Raw genomic sequence first — 26017 nt, forward strand, 5'->3', positions numbered from 1 at the left:
ATCGAGTCCCTCCATCTCTAATTCTGCATCCTGACTCACTGAGTCTAATCTTCATTAACTCGTCCAACTTGTAACACTAAAAGGGGAGAAATAATTGGGGATTACGAACCGACTCGTCGAGTCCTAAGGACGAGTCGTCAAGTCTCATGCATGCCATTACTATACATTCGATTCTAGTCTATTTTAGTGCATCCAACTATATTTGCATAAAGGTAGCTACATTGAGCTCCTAGAGCTCAATAACATCCAGGTCTATGGTTTCCATCCTAAGGAGAGTTCGATTCTCAAGTTTGAATCATGTAAAGTTCCAAGAGAAGCATAACCAAGCATAAAAGATGGTTTAATGGAAGAATAAGCAAGGTGATAACTTTATTATCATAATGTCTAGCAAATGGGAGCTAGATTCCGGATCTCCTTTCTCTTCTATTGGTCTTCTTTCCTTCCTTCTCTTCTACAACATCCAAGCTAGCACAAAATACTAAAGCTCAACAATGGGGACTAGGGTTTATACATAAATGCTCTAGAGGTGCTGGAGGATGGGATGGGAGGCTATAATGACGTTTAAATAGGGTACAAACCCTGGGATTTAGGGTTTCATCCAGACAGGTGGACTCGCCGAGTCCGGAATATACACTCGTCGAGTCGCCCACTAAAAACACGTGCAAATCTCGCCTCTACTTGACAAGTTGGGCTACAGACTCGTCGAGTACCTCTTGAGAAAGGAAAATATTTTATTTAAATTGCATACCGGAAATGGGGTGCTACATTTGTGCTTATCACTCCATGCATAAGCAGCTCCTTGGTGGGTCAAATATGCTAATGGAGTAGCGATCGAAGGAAAGCCTTGGAAAAACCTTCGGTAATACCCGACTAATCCCAAAAAGCTTCGGATCTCCGTGGGACTCTTCGGTTGCTCCTACTTCGTCACAGCCTCAATCTTTGCTGGATCAACCATTATACCTTCTTGGTTGACCACATGACCCAAGAATTGGACTTCTCTAATCCAAAAATCACATTTAGAGAACTTAGCATACAACTTCTCCTTCTTCAAGACTTCCAACACTTCTCGCAAGTGTCTACCATGCTCTTCTTGGCTCTTCGAATAAATCAGAATGTCATCTATGAACACTATCACATATTTATCAAGGAACGGATTACAAACTCTGTTCATTAAATCCATGAAGGTTGTTGGAGCATTGGTTAGTCCAAACGAAATAACCAAAAACTCGTAGTGTCCATATCGCGTTTTGAATGCAGTCTTCTCTATATCCTGCTCTTTCACCTTCAGCTGATGATATCTTGACCTCAGATCGATCATTGAAAAATAACTTGAGCCTTGCAACTGATCGAACAGGTCATAAATTCTTGGAAACAGATATCTATTATTTATTTTTGCCTTATTCAACTCTCTGTAATTGATGCACATTCTCATGCTCCCATCCTTCTTCTTTAGAAATAACAGTGGAGCTCCCCAGGGCGATGAACTAGGTTTAATGAAACCTTTGTCCAATAACTCCTGCAATTGCATCATAAGCTCCTTCATCTCCATTAGTGCTAATCGATAAGGTGATTTGCAATTGGCGTCGTTCCGGGTAACAAGTCAATACATAATTCAACTTGTCGATCAGGCGGTAATCCAGGAAGATCTTTAGGAAACACTTCTGTATAATCACAAACCCCCGGAATGCTCTGCACCTCCTTATTCTCTTTCTTAGCATCAATTACGAATGCTAGATACAATGTACATCCTTTGGCCAAACACTTTCTGGCTTTCATCAATGAAATGATTCCAGAATTACTCTGCGTTTATCTCCATACACCATAAACGACTCTTTCCCAAGGGGTTTACTTTGACTATCTTCTTCTTGCACAATATTTCGGTGTCATTGGCGCTAAGCCAATCTATTCCAATCACGATGTCAAAACCATTAAGTTCGATAGGCAATAATTCCTCATGGAACTTATTCCCATTTAAATCAATGAAGATGTTTCTCATGCGATGGCTAACAGGTATAAACGTGCCACTAGCAACTTTGACTAATAATACATTATCTAAACTATCAACAGGCAAAGCTAGTTTTATACCAAATTCATATGATATAAAGGAGTAATTGGCGCCAGAATCAAACAAAATTTGGTCAGGCAATTCGTTTACGAGAAAGGTACCTGAAGCGACATCAACTTCATCTTTCGCAGCTTCCAGTGTCATCTGGAATGCTCTCGCCTTCGGCTTTGGCGGAATGTTAGGTTTTGCTGCATCCTTCTTTTTCAGACAATCCCTCGAGATATGCCCCTCCTCACCACACCCATAATAGACTTTCTTGGTGAAGGTGAATTCATTGGCATAGTGCCCTGGCTTTCCACATTTTAAGCATGTGGCTTCCCCGCCACATTTTCCCATGATGCTTCTTCTTGCATTTTTCACACCATTTCGTTTTGCCTCCTCCAACTCCTCTCGAACTAGACTTCGAGAATTTACCCTTTTTGCTAGACCCATAGGGTCCGTTGGACTTTCTCTTCTCATCAACCTCTAACCTCTCCAGACCCTTCTCCATGATCTGGGTCTCAACATTTCTAGCAGCTTAGATGGCGACTTTCAATGTGGTTACTTGCTTAACCATTGGACCGAAGTCCGCTGGTAATCCATGGGCAAACTTGTTCACCTTTGAGAGTTCAGTTGGAACTAGATATGGAATAAGCTTCATCTTCACCGTAAAGCTTGTAGCGTATTTAGTAATGCTCATCCTTCCCTTCTTCAAATTTTGAAACTCGTTACTGATTTCCAGAAGGTCCTGCTCTGAGCAGTATTGCAATTTCAGTTGCACCATAAAGTCTTCCCACGACATCTTGCTAGCTTCCCCCTTGGGTATCGAGTCAGCTAACAACTTCCACCTACTCAATACTACAGATTTCAACAAAGGGATCGCAATAACGGTCTTCTGTCTGTTGCTGCATTTACAACTTTCGAACATTGCCTCCATTTCGAAGATCCAATTAATCACTTCCACTGGCGTCGGCCTTCCGGATAGACATGGTGGTTTTGATTCCATGAAATCCTTATACTTGCACGCACGAACATCATTACGTCCATCTTGGTTTTTCTGCTTAACTATCGGTGGGTCGGCTTAACAGATAACCCCACTGAAGTTCCCCCCCTCTGATTGCCCTCCATTTACTTCGGGCTCTTCAACTTTAACTTATAGTTCTTTAGGATTTTGCCTAAGCAGATGTCTCGTTTCTTCCATCTGATGATCGAACATTGTCTGAATCATCAATTGTACCCTAACCATTGTCATTGGCTCAGGTGTTGCTGCTTCAACAGCTACTTGTTCAATCACAGGCTGTTGATTCCTGTTTTCGTTGATGTTTCCAACTCCACTTCTTGTTCTTTCCACTGTTGATCTATACACCGAAAAAGGTGAATTTAGATCCTTATTCATTATAGGTGTTCAAATCATCCTTATTACTTCAAACGATTACATGCTAGTTCTAATACCATAGACATATGCTTAGAATCCTAAACACATAAGTCTCCAGATCTGGTTGGCAACAAACCGTAGATCCGAACAAATAATATCATATATGGTAAACATATAACATTTAGCACATAAAAGCATTTTAGGAAACTTTCCTAAAATAAACTAGTGCTCGTGTCTAAAATACAAGAGACACTTAGTCCACAATCTTAACTTAGCATACTAAGTTTAAGTTTAGAAATCCTACAAATTCCTAGTTCGCTTAAACTAATGCTCTGATACCAACTCTGACATCCCCAAAATCTCGACCAAAAATTATGCTTTTAAAATAATTTCAGAGTAAATCCTTTTGATTTAAACATGATGCGGAATTTGTTCCCAAAAACAAAATATGATAAAATAATATTTACCAAAGCATTTCATAAAGAAAAGTATTTTCATTATATCATCAAAACTTGGGATGTCATGTTTTGATACAGACCAAAAAGCATAAACGACATATTACAAGCCATACACCGGTTATTACATGTATAAGCTTATAAACAAAATAACTTAATGATACATCCATCTTATGCCCTCGCGCCACTACCTGTAATACAAATAAACTAAGTGGGTTAGGCTTGGGAGCCCGATGAGCATATAGGGTTTTCAACCCACAATAAATAATTATATTTAATTCAACAATCAACAATAACCCGATTACCCATTCCCATTATTCTAACTTTACATTCCTAAAACAACAACTATCACAAGCTACCTAATCTAGGATTTTCATTGGGATGGATATTACTGCAAAGGGGTTTCCTCAACAATAGATGTCCTAAAGAAAACCATGAGGGGGGTAGAGTACACCGATGAACACATCGTTCACAACACCTATAGGTTATGAACCTGCCAGCGTTCCACATGACTGTGTAGAAAGATTCTGTGGTCGTCATCCATACTCCGCTAGATGACTAGATCAACAACAACATCGAGGCCTCTCATCAATTTATTTCAACACACACCAACTATCTACCCATGTTCTACCCTATATATTAGTAGATAAAATATACATATTTTATACATAACTTAAACCTGTATAACATGTTATTTCAATACTTATTCCAAATAACAGATGATACATATACACATAACATGTATTTCATAGAGAATCATGTAGATATATGTGTTAGAAGGTAACAATAATATGCTCATAATCCCTAGTGATAGTGGTTGCAGATCCTCATATCCTGAACCGGGGCTTTCTGGTCACAATACCTCGTAAAATGCCCCTCCTTGCCGCATTTGCAGCACCCGCTACCAGATCTACAAACCCCCGAGTGACCCTTCCCTCACTTGCCACAAGTACGACCCTGCTATCCCCTTGTCCTAGAATCAACGGTCTTAGACTACTTCGGCACTGGCTGTGACTGTGTCGGGGCCTACCGCTGCTCCTTCAACTGCAACTCAATCTCCAACTCACGTCGTCTAGTGGCCTCCTGTAACTCCAGCAGGGTATCACACCGATGAGTAGCAACAAACTGACAGATGTTAGTCTTGAGCATGCTCAGATAACATGTCATCTGAGACTGCTCAGAGGCAAACTCTGGGCAGAACATCACCCTCTCCGTGAACATGCAGGTGATCTCCGTCGCCGTCTCACCATCCTGTCTCAAATCCAGAAACTCCTGAGCTATCCGCTCCCACTTGACCCGTGGAATGTAGCGAGCGCGGAACATGTATCGGAACTCCTCCCAAGTAACCGCGACTCTATGATCATCAGAATATGATTTAGTCATCAATCTACACTAGTCCTTTGCACCAGACCTTAGCAAGTTCAGGGCACACCTGACCTTCTGGTCAGTAGGACATGAGAGCGTGAAGAAACACCCCTCCACATCAGATAGACACCTGATGGCTTTGATGGGGTCCTGAATCCCAACAAAAGTAGGGGGCTTTGTGTGGTCGAAGTCCCAATACTGAAAATCCCGACTGGCTCCTAAACCTGCTGCTGTTACAGCCGATGTGGCTGCTGCGGTAGCCGCCTCAGTGAGGGCTGCATAACAATCATTGAAATACTCCACCATGGCCGTCTTGATAGACCCAAACATCTCTGGTAACTGAGCCTGGAACATTGCAGCCACCTTGTCCTGCAGGATCTCCCGGATCCTAGCGTCCATCTTGTCTGGCCCCATATGGCGACAGTCTCGGGCACTAGGGTTGACTCTTGTCCGCCTTCTCCTGATCCTGACTCGGATCAAGTCACAAATCTTCGAGTAATCACTATGCTGAAAAACATACCAGGAAGATATCAGATATTCCACATAATAATTCGGGAACCAACCCCAAACAAAACCCTAACGGTTGTGACTTACTTGCTACACGTATGGGTCTTGTGCTTTCAGTAGTACGGGTCCATACTACCTTCCACACCCACCCATACTTGTCTCAAGTGTCATCACAACTCCCTAAAACTATACCCAAGCATGGTATGAACTCAATCCTCACCCCTAGAGGAAGGCTAAATATCTCATAACTGGCGGACTCTTTCCCACAACCCATCCATGAAACTTCCACCAACCTTGCAACACTCGTGTATGCTAGCCATACATAACGTTGGACCCTATAGGGATTCGAATACTCAATCTTACTCTAAGCCCACAACCAAACAATGAACAGGAAATAAAGCTAAACCAAATATTCTCATGCTATAAGATCTTAATTATGTACAGTTGTGATGCATACACTAAGCAACTACAGTAATGATGTCAATTTCATATTCAGAAAAACCCTAGGATACCGGGCATGATATAATCAGGCAATTCTATCATGCAATTCATGAAGATCCCTAGCGTAGTACTAGCATGTTGTTCTAAAATATCACATAAATCAAATAATCCGTAAGGTTTTGGGGTCTATTCATAAGCTCTAGCTGATCGTACACTTGCATCCTCCTTTATTATTTTGAAAAAATTTTAAGAAAATCTTTTCAAAATCTTGTCCTCAGTTTGAGACTGGAGACATGCGAGTGTTGCCTCCAATTCACTCAAACCAAGGCTCTGATACCAACTTGTAACATCCATAAAAATCATGCCAAATTTAAACTTTTTAAAACATTTTCAAAACCAATGATTATTACAAAACTTGTATCCAAAATATTATAATGTCAGAGTATCCCATAATCAATCATAAAATCATGAAATATGAGGAGTTGTACGATCACACCTTCTCCTTCCCGCGATCATCAGAGGTACCTGAAAGATAACCAACAACTATAAGCTCGAAGCTTAGTGAGTTTCCCCAAAATACCAACGACATACATATATAACCATATCATATAAACAAATACAGCATGCAGAATGATCCATCAGTCTGACTGGACCGCCTCACAGGTCATCAGTCTATCTGGACCGCCTCACAGGCCATCAGTCTATCTGGACCGTACTCCGATCCTTCGGCACCTCTGGACAGCCTCTCAGGGCCTTCAGCCTATCCGAACCACTCGTCGAGCCTTCGGCCTGACTATATGCCCTCTCGGGTCTACAGTCTATCCGGTTTGCCCTAGGTATCTTGGACTACAGCACAAAGCAGACTTTCCTCAACCCAATCCCCAAACCAACAAACATATGCATATACATATAATTAAATAGTCATGCAGATCTAACAGATCACTAATCATGGTAACCATCCTATAATCAGGATATCGATCTAACTGATCACTAACAAAGAAACCATCCTATAACCAGGATACCAATCTAACAAATCTCTAACATAGCAACCATCCTATAACCAGGATACTGATCTAACCGATCTCTAACATAGCAACCATCCTATAACCATGATACATATCATAAATCATAACATGCAATAAACCCGAATACAAATCTGAAAAGGGCTAAATTTGGTGCCTTCGACCCTGTTAGTATAGTGAGAAGAACTCACCTCCCAAGTAGCTCGGAATGATAATATCAACCTCCTACAAATACAGTGCCCACACCATCACTTATACACATCAACGATCCAATTCAATAAATTCCTAAATTACCAAAATAACCCCATAAGTTAAATTGGTCAACCCTTGGTCAATGAAAAGTCAACAATCAAGGTCAACAGTCCATGTTGACCAAACTTGTCGAGTGCAGCTCACTGACTCGTCGAGTCCTTCAATAACACGAAGAATCATGAAGATCCTAGTTGACTCACCGAGTTCCCAGGCAACTCGTTGAGTTCATGCGTGTCCACTATCGAAAAAACTCTAACTGACTCGCTGAGTTCATGCAGAACCCTTAAAGGCTAATCTTCATCAGACTCACTGAGTTGGACATGCAACTCGTTGAGTCCCTTCAGTCCTTTCTTCATTGAGATGTTTATAAGCCACCCCAAAGCTCCATATTGTAGATATGAGTTCCTAGAACATACTTCCTACTTAAAGTTTCAAACTTTACGTACATGCAAGGTGTTAAGGGCCAAAATCAAGCTAAAGAAGAGGTTCTAAGGGACGAAAAGCATTATCTTGCTAAAGACTGAGGCTTTATGATTATAAGAACCAAGATGAGCCTAGATTTGAAGTTGCAACTTCAGATCATGCCCAATACCCGAAATCAATCACCAACATGCTAAAATAGCCCTAATCTCAAGCATGAAAAGATCTAGTTAGAAGGAAGCTCAAGGTAACGACTTGTTACCTTCAAGTGATGCTAAAATGGAGTAGAATTCTGATCCATAACTTTTCCTTGCTCCAAGCTCCTTAGTCTTCAAGCTCCTATCACCAAGATCTTCCTTCCAAGCTTAATAACACACAAATATGGAAAGTAATTATGATTTAGGGTTTATGATCTTAAAGGGGGCTGTAAGAGAGGCTAATGACCCTTTAAATAGGGTGCAAAACCCTGAAAATTAGGGTTTCATCTTCCATCTCCAGCTCGTCGATTCGTGTCCTCCAACTTGTCGAGTTGGGCACTTAATACACGCGAGCAAATTCGTTCCTACTCGACGAGTCAAGGCATCCAACTCGTCGAGTAGACCTTCCAAAATGAATATAAGACTGTAAAGTTTATACCTGAGAGTTGGGGTGTTAAAATTTTCCCCTAATTGAACTAGACATTGTCCTCAAAGTCTGCTGCTATGAACAACTCCGGGTAATGCACCCGCATCTCAGCCTCCGGCTCCTAGTCTATTCAGATCCTCTCCAGTGCTCCTATTGTACCTTTACCAAAGGTACCTCCTTGTTCCGTAGAACCTTCACTTTCCTCTCCAGAACGGCCACTGGCCTCTCTATGTAATTCAGGCACTTGTTGAGTTGTATGTCATCCAATAACACCACTGCCTCCTTATCTAATACGTACTTCCGCAACTGTGACATATGGAAAGTGTTGTGGATCTGTCTAAGTTCCTCTAGTAGGTCTAGTCTATATGCCACCTTGCCAACCATGGAAATGATCCTGAATGGCCAGATGTATCGGGGACCCAATCTCCCTCTTTTCTTGAAATGGATCACACCCTTCCAAGGCGAGACCTTCAGGAGTAACATGTCACCGACCTAAAACTCCAACTCAGATCGACACCTGTCAGTGTAACTCTTCTGCCGACTCTGTGCGGTCTGCAACCACTGTTTGATCTGCTGAATCCTCTCGGTAGTCTGCAGGACTACCTCGGTCTGTCTCATCACCCTATGACCGATCTCACCCCAAAAGATTGGGGTGCGACATCTCCGTCTATACAAACAACTCATATGATGGGGCACAAATACTGGAATGAAAGTTGTTGTTATAGGAGAACTCTGTGAAGGGTAGGTAGGAGTCCCAACTACCACCAAAGTCAATAACGCAGGCTCTCAACATATCCTCGAGAGTCGGTATGATCCGCTCACTCTGACCACCCGTCTGTGGATGATAGGTTGTACTGAAATGCAGATGCGTGCCTAGTTTCTTGTGAAACTTCTACCAGAAACGATATTAGAGGTTGTATATGGGGGGTACCCATGACATCCTTATAAGTTTATATGCTTGGCTTGTATATGTTAGTTGATTATGTGACATGTGGTACGATAGTTGTTTATGATAGTATGCGATATGCTAGTTGTCTTTGTGATACTTGCATGGAAGACCCCGGGGGAGCCTGTGTCAGTTGGATATCAGACCATGTGGGGGAGCCCATGGCAATCCCTACATGTTTATATGCATGGATTATGTGATTGATATGGTTTATGTAGTTGTTATAGCTAGTATGGATTATGTGGTTATATGGTCTATGTGGGGTATGCTCTGGGGGACTCACTAAGCTTCGTGTTTACAATTTTGTTTATTGTTTCATGCGTCATCGGTTTGGAAAAGAAGGGCTCGGATTGATCGCAGCGCATACACCATGTTTTCCGCAATGAATGATTTTGGGATAAACTCTGATAAATGTTTTAATTAGCGATGTTTTGGAATGTTTGGAATAAATGATATCTATGTTTTGGTTATATTAAAAATGAAATTTTTACTCTTGATTTTTGGGTCGTTACATCTAATCCACCTTAAACACACCAATTTCATTTTTTATAATGTTTAAAAAAAAAATACTCATATATTAGGAAATTGAGTTGACCAACTATCACCCATGCCAAGAATCCTGAATTCTTCTACCTCCCCACCAACACCATCTTCCATCTTTAACTTCCACCAACTGAGAATTTTTTTAAAAACTCCCAAAAACTTTCTTTCTATCACACGCTCTATCCAATTAGATTGATTGTTGAAATCAATATATAATCAAATCCTATAACTCAAAACATAAAAACCTGAAAGATGGATGAAACTTGAAGAAGCAAACACATCAAGATCTTGATTTGAAGAAAGTCGATAAAAGTTGCCATTGACTCGATTTTAGACGCCATGAACCCTTGACACTGAAATGGTTGGTGAAGGAGACTTCGGAGATGATTGCGAAGAAAGAAGCCACAAAGAAAGTTTTGGGGAGTTTTTAACAGCTTGTTGTAAACCTAATCACCTTCAATCGTCTCCCACATATGGCTAGGGTTAGTGTTGAGATCAGAGAAGAAGACGTCTTTGTTTGTAAACCCTGATTCGATCCCGTGTAATGCAATGGAGTCGACGTACACATTAACTCCCACCCCTAAATAGTTTTGTACTTTTGTTGCTTATGAAGATGAGCACGCCAACAATTATGGTACACGATTGGTGAGGAAAAGCAAACTGAGAAAAAAAGCCACATAAGCTTAGATTTGATTTCTAAAGGAAAATATAAAATATAAAATAAAAAGCCACCTAGGATAATTATAACCAGTGAAACCGGGTTAAATTGTATAGTTTCCTTATTTAATTGATAAAATAATACTTTAAGGAGTAATTGAGCAAAAAAAAAAAAATAATAATAATAATAAAAAAAAAAAAAAAACCTTAGTGACAAATCCAAAACAAAGACCAAGCCAAAACTTTGTTGTATTACAATGTCATTTTTCTAGTAGAAATGCTATTTTTGTTTATGAGATGAAACCAATAATTGAAAAAACAAAACATAAATCAATAGTAGAAGACTATAAAAAATTCAGAAATGTTAGGTGATAGTTTTGGAAAGGATGAATCTCTAGATCAAACAATAAAATTGACAAAAATATGAAAAATTAATGTTGAGATTAGACATAAAAACTAGATAATACCCCACGTGTCCTAGCCTACTTACTTGTGTTTATAGCTCAATTAGAGTTTGAGACAATCATGTTAGGAATGTCAACAGTGGCAAACGGAATGGGGAGTGCATCCCCCGCCTCCGCCCCTGAAATTTCACCGTTACCCCGTCCCCGTCCCGTCCCCGAAATGTTTATCCTTCCAACCCCCGTCCCCGCCCTCTGAATCCCATTTATTATCCCCGCCCCCGCTCCCGATTGATTTTGGGGTGACTTTTTTTTGGCTAAAAGAAGTTGATATTTAAAATAAAAGAATATATTTTTTAGATAACAAATAATTATTTATAGCATAATTTTATATGTTAAAAATAAAAACGTTATGACATCTTAAAAACATTATACTAACAACTTAAAAATATGTTTTTTGATGAATTTTGAAAGCTCAAAATAATGTTATTTTTATTATATTTATATAATTAATATATGTAAATATATATGCAATTTATCAATGCGGTCCCCATAGGGGTTTCGGGACGGGATTGCCCACCTCCGCCCTCGCCCCCAAAATTAAAACGATGGTTAACCTTGGTTCCGGCCCCGATTTTTTTTAGAAAAAATTCCCAAAATGAACGGGACCCCATGAAACTTTTTGACATCCCTAAATCATGTCGTTCAATAGAAACTTTAAAATTAGTTCTCATCCGTTGAAAAGTATTAAAAAGTAATAAAAATACAATTTATGAAAGAAAGACATATCCTTTTAATTTGAGAAATCAAATATCCTCTAATCTTTTATTTACTTTTCATATTCATTAATCTTTTATTTCTACCGATCTTTATATTCATTAAATCAAGACAAATAACAAATGTTAAAATAATAATAAAAAAAATTCCAGACGTCGTAATTTATGTTTTAATTATGTTGTTTTGTGAATCATTTTTACTTGTTTTAAACTTAACCAAACCTAATATACTTTGACATCACGTTTCCACCTCACAAGGCAAAAAGGTAATATCACATTTCAAACAAACGCAATAAAATTTCATATCCATATTTTTTATTTATATTTTATTTAAAACGATATATTTTTCTCTACCAATAAAATAGTTGACGATCCCATTCAACATTTTCCTTCTCAACTACAAGGGCAGAAAAGTAATTAAACATACCCAATAAAGGCATTATTCTCGCGATCCTTCGATAACAATCACATAGCAACTACTATATATACCGTTCCTCAATCCATGGCAACACTTCACTTCAACCACCCAAATTTCCCTCCTTCTCCGGCGAATCATGGCGCGTTACGAACTAGACCTCACCATTTCCTCCGCCAAAAACCTCAAAAATGTCAACTGGCGTCACGGTCCTCTCAAGCCCTACGCCGTCGTCTGGGTTGACCCGAAAAACAAATGCTCCACACACGTCGACGAAGAAGGCGACGAGTCGCCGGTGTGGGATCAAAAACTCACCATCCCTCTCAACGATCGGATCGAGGACTCCACTCTCTACATCGACATCGTTCATGCTAACGCGGCGGAGGACACCAAGCCGTTGATCGGCTCCGCCAAGCTCAAACTCAAAGACGTCGTTGATGAGGTCGGAATCGGTGAGTATTTCGTCGATACTTTAAAACTCAAACGTCCCTCCGGCCGCCCTCACGGGACGTTGGAGGTGAAAGTCTCCGTTAGGGAACCGAGCTATCGTGCGCCGGATCCTTACTACGCACCTCCATACGGCGTTCCACCACCACAATCACAATACCCAGCTGCTCCGCCACCTTACGGTGGGGGTTATCCCTACGCTGCTCCGCCGTCTGGGTATCCGTATTCTCCGTACGGTGCTCCTCCTCAATACGGTCAGCCTGGTTATGGGCAGTCTACTGGTTACGGTGGTCAACAACCGTCGTACGGCGAGTATAAGGGGGAGAAGGAAAGCAAGTATGGGATGGGAACTGGACTGGCGGTTGGTGCGGCGGCGGGATTGGTGGGTGGGTTGGCGATTGCGGAGGGGATTGATTATGTGGAAGATGAAATCGCCGAAGATGCCGCCGAGAAAGTTGAGGATGATCTCGGGTACGACGTCGACGACGAATAGACAATTATACTTTATCCCTCTTTTTATTTGTTCTTTCTGTTTCCTTTTATATAAAAGGGAATCGATGATGTTTGTCTAATGTGATTTTAATCATTAGTAAAAATCAAGAATCGCATGAATTGAAGTTGTTACAGGTTGAAAATGATAAATGGTATGATCGAAGTTAATTACATTACATGCATTGTTGGATATGTAGCTTTACCTTGCTCATAGATGGATTCATTTCATAATATCTCATTTAAGTTTAAGGCTTAAAGCTGAAATTGATCTTTAAACTATTGTCTAATTTAGCCCGTTTACTTTTTTGGGTTGTCTAATGTTCTTTAATTTGTTTTTGGTTGTGTATATTAGGATAATGACTTAAAAAGTAACGAAGTTTCAAAAGTATACAAAAAATATCATTGTTGTTTTTTTTTTACACAAAATACTATTTTACTGACTATTGTAGGTTATCCGGTTTCCAAATGTTCAAAAAATACCATTGTTGTTTTTTTAGTACAAAAAATACCATTAATGTTACTATTTGTACTCAGAATACCAACAAAATACAAATGTGTTCAACTAAAACATTATGGTAACCAGGTACTTCAGGTAAATGGGATGAGATGAGCGTAATCAACAAGTGCTTGTTTAATTTTTGTTGAAATTGTTGGAAATGATCTTACTTCCACCGTATGATCAGTTTAACAAGATTACAGGTGATGCTTCGGTTGATAAAATTTTCTTCAAATCGGTGATGAGAAGAGCGTAATCAGCAAGTGCTTGTTCGGTTGTTAGATAGGCTAAAGTAGAAGCATTCTTGTATGCCTCTTTCTGGCTTCCATATGGCATCGATTCACCATAATATCGATGCTAGATCAAATCATGCAGCTTTTGATAAAATTGTATTATTAAAGGTCTGCAAGTGAACAAATTAATGTAGAGTAGAGTAATTAGGGCTTTTACTTCGGGGAAGATGACCATGGCACCAAAACGAGGGGTGAGTTCCCAAACGAAGTCGGTGTTGGCAGCGAACCATTCGATGTCGCCTTCGTTGCCGCAATAAACGAAGATTGGGCCCAAACTACTAGGGCCTGGGCCCACCCAGTGATCGGAGTTGATGAGATAACGTTGTTGGAACTTGGGAAGATCATTGAAACTGAAATGATCAAGAGTCTGATCAAAGTATCGTGTCTCGTAAGTGTACTTCGGTTGAACAAGAATTTTTGGGTTTTGAGAAGCCGTGGGGATTTGCCGAGAAACGGAGGTGGCCGGTGAGATTCCGGCGTTGATGAAAGTAGGCAGATGATTAGGAGGAAGAATAAGAAAAAAGGTTTTGCCATGGTGGTGGAGGGTGGCGATGAACAACAGTAGTGGTCGAAGTGAAGTGGAAGGTTCTTTATAAAAAGTAACTAAATTTCCATTACATTCAAAGAAGGAAAAATGACTTAAAAAGGTAACGAAGTTTCAAAAATGTACAAAAAAGACCATTGTTTTTTTTTTGTACACAAAATACCATTTTACCGGCTATTGTAGGTTACCCACAAGGTATTATTTGAACACATATGTACTTCATTGGTATTTTGTGTATAAAAAATATACTTTAATGGTATTTTGAGTACTAAAAATAACATAATGGTATTTTTTTGTACATTTTTAAAACTTCATTACCTTTTTAAGTCATTATCCCGTGTATATTTTACTTCATTATAACAATGGTCATACCAAGACATAAGGATGTAAATATAGTTTTGAAAGTCGAATGACTACGATTTATAAAAAACAAGTTTTTTTTTTTTTTTTTTTTTTTTGACGACAAATCTGATCTACTCCTAAAATCCATATATATTCATGACGAGATTTGAACCTGAACCTTAAAAAGTAAGGGCGACATCAGATACCACTAAGCTATAACAAGTATAGTGAATAAAACAAATACATTAACAATTGAAGAATAAATCTGAACATTAGCCTTTTTTTAACAACTTTATTGGTTCTTTAATTCTTTTGTTTTCTCATATTTCTCACTTGGTGTTATAACACTAAGGGTGTGTTTGGCACGGAGCTTTTGGAAACGTTTGGGAGCTTTTAGCTTTTAGTTTTTGATAAAACACGTAGTTTAAACAAAAAGCTTCGTTTGACAGTACGAGTGTTTAGCTTTTAGTTTAAACAAAACGCTCCAAATCTAAAAGTTATTTCATGTAGAGTTTAACAAAACGCTACTGAGCTTTTCAAATCAATTTCCATAATTACCCTTAAAATTATATTTATATATTTATTTATTTTTAATCAATTGTCCTTTTATGTAATTTTATATATTTCAAAAGCTTCCAGCTACTTTTGCCAAACACTCATATAACAAATAAAAGTTACAACTTCCCGCTACATGCTACCATCTACCCACTAACCGCTTCCAGCTAACAGCTACTTTTGTCAAACACGCCCCAAGTGAAGAAATCCCCAACATGTTATAAAATCCATTAATTTTCATGTTATCATTTATTTTATTTTCTTTTGTATTTATTTTTTTAGTATTTATAAAAACAAAATTAATTTTATAAAATGTGTTATTTAAATAAAACCCTTTTTTTATTAAATATAGCATTTAAAATTCTAAAAAAAACATCACAACAAAAAACAAATAACATTTAAAAACAAAAAAATATTCCTTTTTTGCTCATAAATTATTCGGTACTATTGCATATATAATCTGTCAAGTCTTCTTAAAGTCATTTGTGTTTTCGTGCATCTTGAATATCAACAACTCTATGTAAGTATTCCACTGTCTCCGATTGAAATTACACATGTCTGGGTTTCGTAGCCATATACTCCGCAATATTTCGTCATTTATCTTCAATAACCATGGTATACATTATGATACATGCATACATAATATCCCGTAGAGTTTCTAACCGATATGGTTGTACCGTATGTTCAACTATATGTCATTTCGACTTTAGAACTCTAAAAACATGTTCCACATCATTACATGGTCTTTGCATTCTCTTGAAAATTTTGTCTTTTGGTTATACTCGATATCAAAAAGCCTTCACAAATGTGGAATATGCTAGAAATCTTCCGTCCGTAAGGTAATACCCAAACTTATATTCATTTTCATTCATTGTGAAAGGAGCATCTGATGCCTTTCCTGACAAAAGAGAGTCGAATATTGGTGACTGATCAAGAACATTGACGTCGTTGTTGGAACACGCTACCCTGAAAAAAAGCATGCCAAATCCATAAATCTTGGGAAACAACATCCTCTTATACCAACAAAGGCGTTCCATGATGACCACTTGCATACTGGTCATTCCACGCCACATGACAATTTCTCCAGTTTCAGTGTGTACAATCAATGCTTCCAAGCATACTTAAAAAACCATGTCTTTCTTCATGTGCCACATATAGTTGTTGCATATCATTCAACGAAGGTTTGCTCAAATAAACATCACTGAAGGTTTCTCCAACAACTTTCGCAAATCTATACAAACTTTCTCTTATAGTTATCTTAGACATTCTCATATAATCGTCAACAGAATTAGGCGACTCCCCCATAGCCATAAGCTTAATTGCTGCAACACATTTCTACAATTTTGTGAATCCTTGTTTACCTCTAGCATCATATCTCATTTGGAAAAATTCATATATAAATGTATATTTAATAGGTAAAAAATGTATTTAAATTATGTAAAAGCTACATTTATAATTTACAAAACTTGAAAGAAACAATACATGCTTTTCAGGGCATTGGCTATCCGTATAAATGCACTTTTCCAAAAATGAAACCTTCTTCTTTTGAAAGCATGTGGCTGGTAGATACAATTATCCGCAAAATAATTGGGAACTACATGTTGGTGTCCTTCTTCGTGATTTTTATTTAACATCGTATGTCTTGTTAGTTGAGGAGATGAATCTAGTTGTAGTAGTATGTTCGTACAAGTACATCGTATGACGAAGATATCGTCATCGTCATCATCATTGCACGGGTGAAACAGCTGAAATAAATTCATTTTTTTTCCAAGTATTGAAAGTTTATGAAATATAGAGAAAGAAAATAATAAGGTGAAATAATTCTGTATAGAATGTATGTATTTACATGTATGTAAAATTTAATTAATTTTTTTATCATCTAAAATGACTGTTTATTGGTCAAAGCCCGTTTGAAAACGTTCGAATTCATTGTCATTTTACGCGTTGCAGCTTGTTACCTTGGCAACGGGTGAGGGAGATGGGGAGGTGTTGTACGCGTTACCATGCCGTTAAGGGCATACCATGTCTAGTGACGGATCTAGAACTAAATATAATTAGGGTCCATTTTCATAAAAATTATATAAAAACGTAAAATTCATTTTTTTTTTTTTGGGTTTTTCGGTAAAAAGAAATGTCAATTGGGGCAATTTTATGTACAAGTGAGTGTTAAAGAGGATGTTTTAGTAAAAATATGATTTTTAAAGAGCTTATTAGTAACAAAAATGGTAAGATCCATTTCTAAGTGCGGTCCATGCACCCTACTTAATGGGATAGCTGCATCCGCCACGGACCACGTCAATAATAACAGAGGTTAACGGCCCCATACCACATAGTCTAATAGGGACCAAGAGGCCGTGGTTTTTGGAGCAGTAAAAATATCTATTCCAAAAGTAGAATTAATACATAAGTAATACTCAAAATTTGTTTAAAATGAAGTAAAAGACACATGTAAAATCATATCAATACAAAGTTTTAAAAAAGCGTGTAAATATGAAGACGAAGTTGTAAAAAACATACAAAAAGTTGGTCAAATTTATTAAAAAATTAATGTAAATTTGTAATAGAATTAAATGTTTGGGTAAATTTGAAAAAAAAAAAAAAACATGTTAATTATCATTAAAAAGCTATTGTACTGGTTCATAATGATGTAATATATACACGATCGAAACAAGTTAAAGTATTTATAGGCTTAAACTAATAGAAAAAATATAAGTAAATAGATATTTAAACAATATTTTAAGAACCAATTTGAACCTTACTAAACATAAAAGTCCGAGGCAAAACACCTAAAACGTAATTATGTTCATAATCAAACTAATTTTTAACGACCTGTTTTAGCTGTTTTGACTCCGTTTGAACCTTGCTGCTAAGCTTGTTAATTAAGCACAAATATTTTAAACTATTGTTGTTTAATATAAAGTAAATTAGTAAATATCTAGACTAATGTTTTCTAGTGCAGGGAGTACTGGAACGAGTGTTTGAGATGAAACTAGACTTTGGAATAAAGATGCTTAAAAGGTTTAGAGATATAAATACTATTGTTTTCTATGTTATTTATGAAGGGTATATTTGGAATTCCATATACAGGAAAGAATAATGCTAGTATTATTCTTTTCTTATGGGGACGGTTGACTGAACATTGAACACTTCGAGGCATTATCTAATGACTTCTAAAGATATCGTGTCTAGTACGTGTATCAAAATAAAGAGTTAAAACTTATTTTATAATTTTAATACAAAACTTTAATAAATAGTAGCTTAGTTTTCATTTATTGACAATTGGAGCTATAAGAATTTGAAATTTTCTAAAATTATATAAATGTACAATTGTTTAAAAAAAAGTAAATATATATATATTTTTTTTTTGAAAGGCAATTTTGAAAATTGATTTAAAAAGCTCAAAATATCATTTTGTTAAAACACAACATGAATTAATTTTTATATTTTGAGCGTTTTATTTAAACTAAAAACTAAACACTCGTATTTTCAAACAAATATCTAAATATTATTAAAAAAGAAATCTTATGACATCGTCTTAAATAATCTGGATCATTGATTGTATTTCAATTTTATTTTTTCCACCCTTAGATCAAATTGCTGACATCATCTTCCCTATGTGGAATGTATTTAATTCCAATAAATGTTTTCCAATCGTCAAACAATAACTTACATTTATTGAAATGAAATGTATTTAATTATAATAAAAGATTTCCATATTTTAAATCTTGAATTTTTATGAAGATTTTTATATGCTCAATATAAAAGCATATTACTAACAGACAATTTCAATCAAGACATTAATGTTGGAATCCTAAGTCGAGTAGGACTTGGAGACCAACCTAGTTTTTAGGAAATCATAAACAAGTTGGTTTATAGTTTCCTAATTGTAATCTAATTACAAGTCGGTAGTTAAGATTATATATACATTGTTTTAGGTCGAGCTATGATTATTGAAAAACATTGTAAACACCATGAGTTTTTGAGTGATATTCTCACAATAATCAAAGAGTTATTTTGATTAATATAATTGTGTTTACATATTCTGATCTTTAATTGGTATCAGAGCTTGAGTTAAGAAGTCGTGAGACCAAATTTCTAACTTATTGACAAGCTAGGTCAACATGGCTGATGCAGGGGGCGACGGAGGACCTGCTCCGGTGATTGTGAAAGAAACCGGATCAACTTCTATTCAATGTCCCATGCTCACTTCTACTAATTACACCGTCTGGGCACTGAGGATGAAAGTAGTGCTCAGAATTCACAAAGCTTGGACACCGATTGACCCAGGAACAGACGGTAATGATGAAAAAAATTACCTGGCAATCGGATTGTTGTACCAAGCAATACCAGAATCGTTGATTATGCAAATAGGTGATGTCGAATCAGCTAAAGTCCTCTGGGATGAGATCAAAGCTCGTCATGTTGGGGTTGATCGAGTGAAGGAGGCTCGCCTTCAAACCCTAAGCTCTGAATTCGACAGAATGAAGATGATGGAATCAGAATAGATCAATACTTTTGCGGGAAAGTTGTCCGGAATTGCATCTCAATCAGCAGCACTTGGCGAAACAATTGAAGAATCGAAGATGGTTAAGAAATTTCTTAAATCCTTACCGAAGAGGTTCATCTATATTGTAGCCTCCCTCGAACAAGTTATTGACCTGAAAACTGTTGGATACGAGGATGTTGTTGGTTGTCTGAAAGCATACGAAGAAAGAGTAAAGGAAGAGGATGCCGATGGGAGCGATCAATCGAAGGTACTATTTGTAAAATCAACCGGAGATAGAGATGGGTCGTTGTCTGGTGGTGCATGCGCATCGAGGTTACACAGTGGAACGAAAGGAAAGTTGAAAGGGGAAGGTGGATCCGGTGGATATAATCAAAACAATGGATCCGGATTTGGGTCAGTTGGATCGAGTGGGCCCAAAACAAATCGTAGCCGACAAGGAAATAAATACAATAACTCATCACAAGCCTAAGGTGGGGAGCCCAATTCTAATTCTAATTGCAAAAATTGTAATTGTTGATGTGACAAGAATCGGAAAAATAGGGAAAAAGACTGATCTACGGTGGTTTGTTTTCAGTGTGACAAATCGGGTCACTTTGCGTCTAAATGTACGGAACGACTCTAAAAATTACGAGAATGTGATTTTTCAGAACGTGACGACAGCGACGAGTCCGTGTTCTAAAACCGGATCAGGAGTTGAAGAATTCTTTAGAAGGACATAGAGATTCGGGGGTGATTGTTGGAATCGTAAGTCGAGTAGGACTTGGAGACCAACCTAGTTTTTAGGAAATCATAAACAAGTCGGTTTATAGTTTCCTAATTGTAATCTAATTACAAGTCGGTAGTTAGGATTATATATACATTGTTTTAGGTCGAGCTATGATTATTGGAAAACATTGTAAACACCGTGAGTTTTTGAGTGACATTCTCACAATAATCAAAGAGTTATTTTGATTAATATAACTGTGTTTACATATTCTGATCTTTAATTAATATCAACCATTAATATAAATCCGTTTATATTAGTATACCATTAATATAAAATCTATTTTTATTAGAAAATCATTAATACCAAAAAATCATATTCAAATTATCACATACATATACGATTCATCATTGAATCCGCGGCTCACACTTATTTTCAATCATTTCTTTTCTTCAAACCTTTTCCTGCAACATCATTCTTATTGCTTATAACTTCCATCATCTTTCTCTGCATCAAACATTCGCTCTTGTGCACTAGAAGGTGAGTACATTCTTTCGCTTTTTATATTTTTTTCGATTATTTTTTTGTTTCTATATCAAATATATGTATTCATATATTTCGATTTTATTTGTAACAAATTACATGAAATCTGTTAACTACTTTTTTGAAACTTTTCAAACAAACATGAAAAGATATTACGTACCTTTAACAAAACAGAACTAAACTATCTTGGGAACTAACATTAATTACGAAAATGTTACTTTTATATATTAGAGTTTATTATGATTTTTCTTTTATGTTATAAGAATCCAGTTAATTTTGACATTATTTTAAAATATCATTGAAATTATTATGTTTTCGTATATCATACCAACCTACCTTTTTATCTTTATATAGTAACAATAAAACTTATAAATTTGCACAACAAATATACATATTTCGAATTTTATAATATTATTATACCTTACAAAATACAACTCCCTCTAAAATAATTTTCGCCAGTAATTTCCTCCATAATTTCACCAAATTTAAATTTGTATTTTCTTTTTATAAATTTTTTTAATGATACTGATTTTTTTCCTCCAAAAGTATATCAAGCATTTACGTCTTAGATAATGTTATCCCATTATTATTATTACTTTCCAAAAATATATTCGTTTAATGAGAAATTTGATTTAATGAAGGAAGTAAATGTTAATTAAAACGAGATATATATTCCACAATTATTACACGGGTTTATTAAAAAAAATTAATATCGAGGTGTAAACATTAAACATTTTTAAAGTGACATTTCAAAATGCATACAAACGATGATGTTGTACAATGAAATATAAAATTGAATAGACTGAAAAAAAAAACTATTAAGATAATCAATCTTGAAAAAACATAGTTATGAAAAATTATAAGATATTAAGAGATTTGCAAAAAGTACAATTAGTAAAAACGTTACGGTTATTAGAAAAAAAAAATCGTTAAGATTAGTAAAAATACAATATATAAACTAAATTATCACAATAGTAATGAAATGTCATTATTTGATATTTCATATAATTGAAAGATATACCAAATTACATTGATGGTATACTAAAATTATTCAAAGTTACACTAAAACTAACGCAAAGTTCTTGTGAACACTACATAATTAATTTAAAATAAACCAATCATGATTTAGAAAAGAATCTCTATTAATAATATACTAAAATTAAATATATATAACATTTAACATTCAATAAATTATATTATATGACTTTATTTGAATAAATGAAATAATTGTTATTAGTTAATGTAGTGGAAAAAACAGTATATTGGTTGTTAATATATGTTTAAATTAGGTAACCTTATTATGAAATGAAAGTGTAATTAAAATGCTTATAATTATATAATAATATCATAACTAATAAAACAAAAAAATGTTGTCCGCAAAGTGGTCATTCAATGGTTAAAGATATTTAGCTTTTTTAATGTATTTTCTACACTTTTCAATAATACCAATAACTATATATATATATATATATATATATATATATATATATATATATATATATATATATATATATATATATATATATATATATATATATATATATATATAATCATTATACAATATCTGTAAACAATTATATGTTTTTATGCGTTTCGCGCGTTTAAAACGCGGGCTATAATCTAATTTTTTTGTTTAAACTAACATCTTTTGTCGAAAGCTAGAAGCTTTCAAATGTTACGTGTCAAATACGTACAATATATCATCCTAAACATCATTTAAAGGATAGTTTACAAAATAATGTGATATTAACATCACTCTTCCTCAAGTTAACCATTCATATATCAAATTATCAGTAGTGTACACCAAATAATAACATATACATCTAAAGGCACAAAATTCACACAAACACATTCAAAATGTCTAAAACCTCCGATAAAAAAAAATCAAATCCAAGATCCCATTCATAAAACCGAATAAAAAAAACACTCAAAAAAATATAAAAGAAAAATTAATCAAGAACACGTCAAAAGTCGCTTAATGCCGGTTTTTTGATCCGATGTAAGTCTTGAAGGAAACTTGATAGTAAACTTAACTCTTAAGTTCCCTTTCTTTGTGGGTTCTTTAGGCGTAGGCATCCCTTCTCCTTTGACAACTTCTTCATAATTTGGGGAAATTACAGAGTTTATGGGAATTGTTAAGCTTCTTCCATCAAGTGTTGAAACTTGCACAATATAACCGGTTAAAGCTTCACATAATGATATCTTTTGGGTCATAACAAGATCATTACCATCTCTTTTTAACACCGGATGCGGTTTTTCATCAATTATGAAAACAAGATCCGAAGGAATCACTCCTCGCCCTTCGTTTCCTTTCTCCGGGAATGTTATTTTTGTGCCTTTTTTCCACCCCGCTTTTATATCTATTGTTAAAATCTCTTCAATTGTAGTCGATCTCCTAAAATCAGAACAATTAGTATTTTGTCCTTTTGAATGTATCCGTAAAAAAAATTTACTCTTTTACTAACCCCTGAGCTGATACATTAGCCCAGAAGAATCATGTAAGATATAAATCAGGTACATAGTAACCTGCTAAGTGACCGACATAAGAATCTAGTATCTATGAATCAGTCAATCTATATTAGAACTGAAACTCCCATACAGTGTGATTTCACACGGACCGTGTGATTTCACACCGGATAGACTTTTCAAAGTATAATGTGCTGAAAATTGATTGGACGATACTATAAATGGATAGATTTTTTTCATAATACGAGGGCAGTGCATTGTTATTTCTTGCATTTAACGCGACAATTATAATCCATGACATGTAATGAAACAAGTGATAATGAAATTGAATGCATAATTTGAGTTGAGAAATTTGGAAAGTAAAATCAAAATCAGAACTCAAACTCACCCAGTATGATCAGCAACATCTCTTGAAATCTTCATCTTCTTTGTAGTTCCTTTATACAAATCCTCCAAGCTACATGGCAATGGTCGCTCAATTGTCGCGGCTTTTCTACAGGGCATACTGGCGGAGGCGGAGAACCCTTCTCCACCACCACCACCACCACCGCTTCTGAACTGGGCAAATGGATCTTCATTGAAAATACTCCGGGAAAATGAACTTGATGAACGTGATCCTCTCATGTCCCTCATTCCCCCAAATGGGCTCGAGTGCCCAAAAAACTCTGAAAAAATCTCATCTGCATTTCGAGGATTAAACCTAAATGTCGCAGAGCCTCCATCTGACATGCCGGAAAACGCACCAGGACCCGGTGGTGGCGCCTGCCCCTTCAATCCATCCTCGCCGTACTGATCATAAATGGCTCTCTTTTTCGGATCACTCAAAACCTGAACGTATATAATTCCGATCTAATTTCAGTAATCGATTCAAAAAGTTTATCGATGCATTAAACCCTTGCTTGAAAATCACGTATTCGGAAAATTTAGGTTTAGATATATGTAAATGCACATTGATCGGTGTGAATCTAAACCCAATTCAAATTATAATAATCGGTTTCAAAAGTCTATGAATTCAATACATTGATCGCTTTGAATGTATATACCCTATTCAATGTCAAAAATTCATACAAATTCAGTTGAAAACCTTGTTAAATTGACAATTATATGAGATTCGTTACATGTCGGCATTGAAACACATATGTTGATCAATTAATTTCAGAATACATACATCGTAGGCTTCAGAGATGGTTTTGAATTTGGCTTCGGCTTCTTTTTTGTTATTAGGGTTCTTATCAGGGTGCCATTTCATGGCGAGTTTACGATAGGTTTTCTTGAGGTCATCGTCTTTAGCATTGCGGTCCACCTGAAGAACCTTGTAGTAATCCACACCCATGGCTGCTCTCTAACTCTTTCTTTCTCTCTGTATATAAAAGTAAACTTGGTGATGAGATTTGCAGCTGGATGGTGTTTGTTGGGGATTCAGGAAATGACTCTCTCGCTTTCTCTGTTCCTTGTTGTTGGCAACAGAGGATGAATGAAGGAGTGTATATTTGAGAAAGGAATGAATGAATCAACGAATAAAAAGACAACACCGAGACCCCAGTCTATAATTTTATATTAATAATATTTTATAGAGTTGATATTACAAAAATGTTAGATTATTTTATTTTTTATATTTTTAAACCTAAGTAAATTATTTTATGAAAAAATTTCTTAGGCTACTCTATCCAGGTTCAAAACGGAAGATCATCACACTCTTTCTTTCAATCTATCCAACAACATTGGATCTACTACCGGGATTCCTATTCTTTTTCCGCAAGATTAAGAAGTATGGGCGCTACACTTCGAAGACTACGTGCTTAGTCTTGAAGATCATGGTTCCTTGATATGGGAGTCAATAACCCAGTAGACGTTTGCTCACACTGCAACAAGGAAAGTCATCAAAACTCAAGCCGAATACAACGCTCTTCTTATTGAACAAACGAACATTCCTCAATATGAAAAGAAGAAGTTAATGAGTAACGTCAAGGTAATGAGGATAATCAGGTTCGCTCTTCCTCTAGACATGTTTCGTCTGGTGAGTTCTTGTGAAACAACGAAGGAGATATGGGACAGGTTAAAAGAACTCTATTCAAGCGATGCAAATCTTGAACATTCAGTTCAAACATTAATTCTTTCGGAGTTTGGTTCTTTTGCTCAAAAGCAAGATGAGAAAGTTGATCAAACATTTAAACGTTTTAATCATCTTTTAAGCAGGATGTTAAAACACAAAATCAGGCGTGAAACGATAGAGCAAAAGGTGATGTTCATGAACGGTTTGAGATCAGAATGGAAAGCAGTGGTGTCAACCGTAAAAGCTCATGAATAGATTAAGAATTATACTTTGGTTAAGCTAGTGGGAATTCTTAGATCCCACGAAGACGAAGTGACGAAAGATGTTAAGCTT

The 26017-nt window shown here is 36.2% G+C and overlaps 2 protein-coding genes across 2 annotated transcripts; one reads left to right on the plus strand and one right to left on the minus strand.

Moving 5' to 3' along the window:
- The first annotated feature begins 12329 nt into the window (after positions 1-12329).
- LOC145012530 (Calcium-dependent lipid-binding (CaLB domain) family protein) lies at positions 12330-13358 on the plus strand. The gene has a single exon (XM_078971331.1). It carries the CDS (start codon positions 12383-12385, stop codon positions 13181-13183), a length of 801 nt encoding a protein of 266 aa, XP_078827457.1. The 5' UTR covers positions 12330-12382; the 3' UTR covers positions 13184-13358.
- Positions 13359-22923: 9565 nt separating this feature from the next.
- On the minus strand, positions 22924-25114 carry LOC145012919 (uncharacterized). Its single transcript, XM_078971716.1, has 3 exons — positions 24800-25114; positions 24020-24459; positions 22924-23560 (listed from the first exon to the last, which is right to left on the minus strand). The coding sequence occupies exons 1-3, from the start codon at positions 24962-24964 to the stop codon at positions 23119-23121; spliced, it is 1047 nt and encodes a 348-aa protein (XP_078827842.1). The 5' UTR covers positions 24965-25114; the 3' UTR covers positions 22924-23118.
- Between the last annotated feature and the right edge of the window lie 903 nt (positions 25115-26017).

Source organism: Lactuca saligna, chromosome 8 (assembly GCF_052625555.1).
Source record: "Lactuca saligna cultivar CGN05327 chromosome 8, ASM5262555v1, whole genome shotgun sequence".
In the NCBI taxonomy this organism is placed as follows: Eukaryota; Viridiplantae; Streptophyta; class Magnoliopsida; order Asterales; family Asteraceae; genus Lactuca; species Lactuca saligna.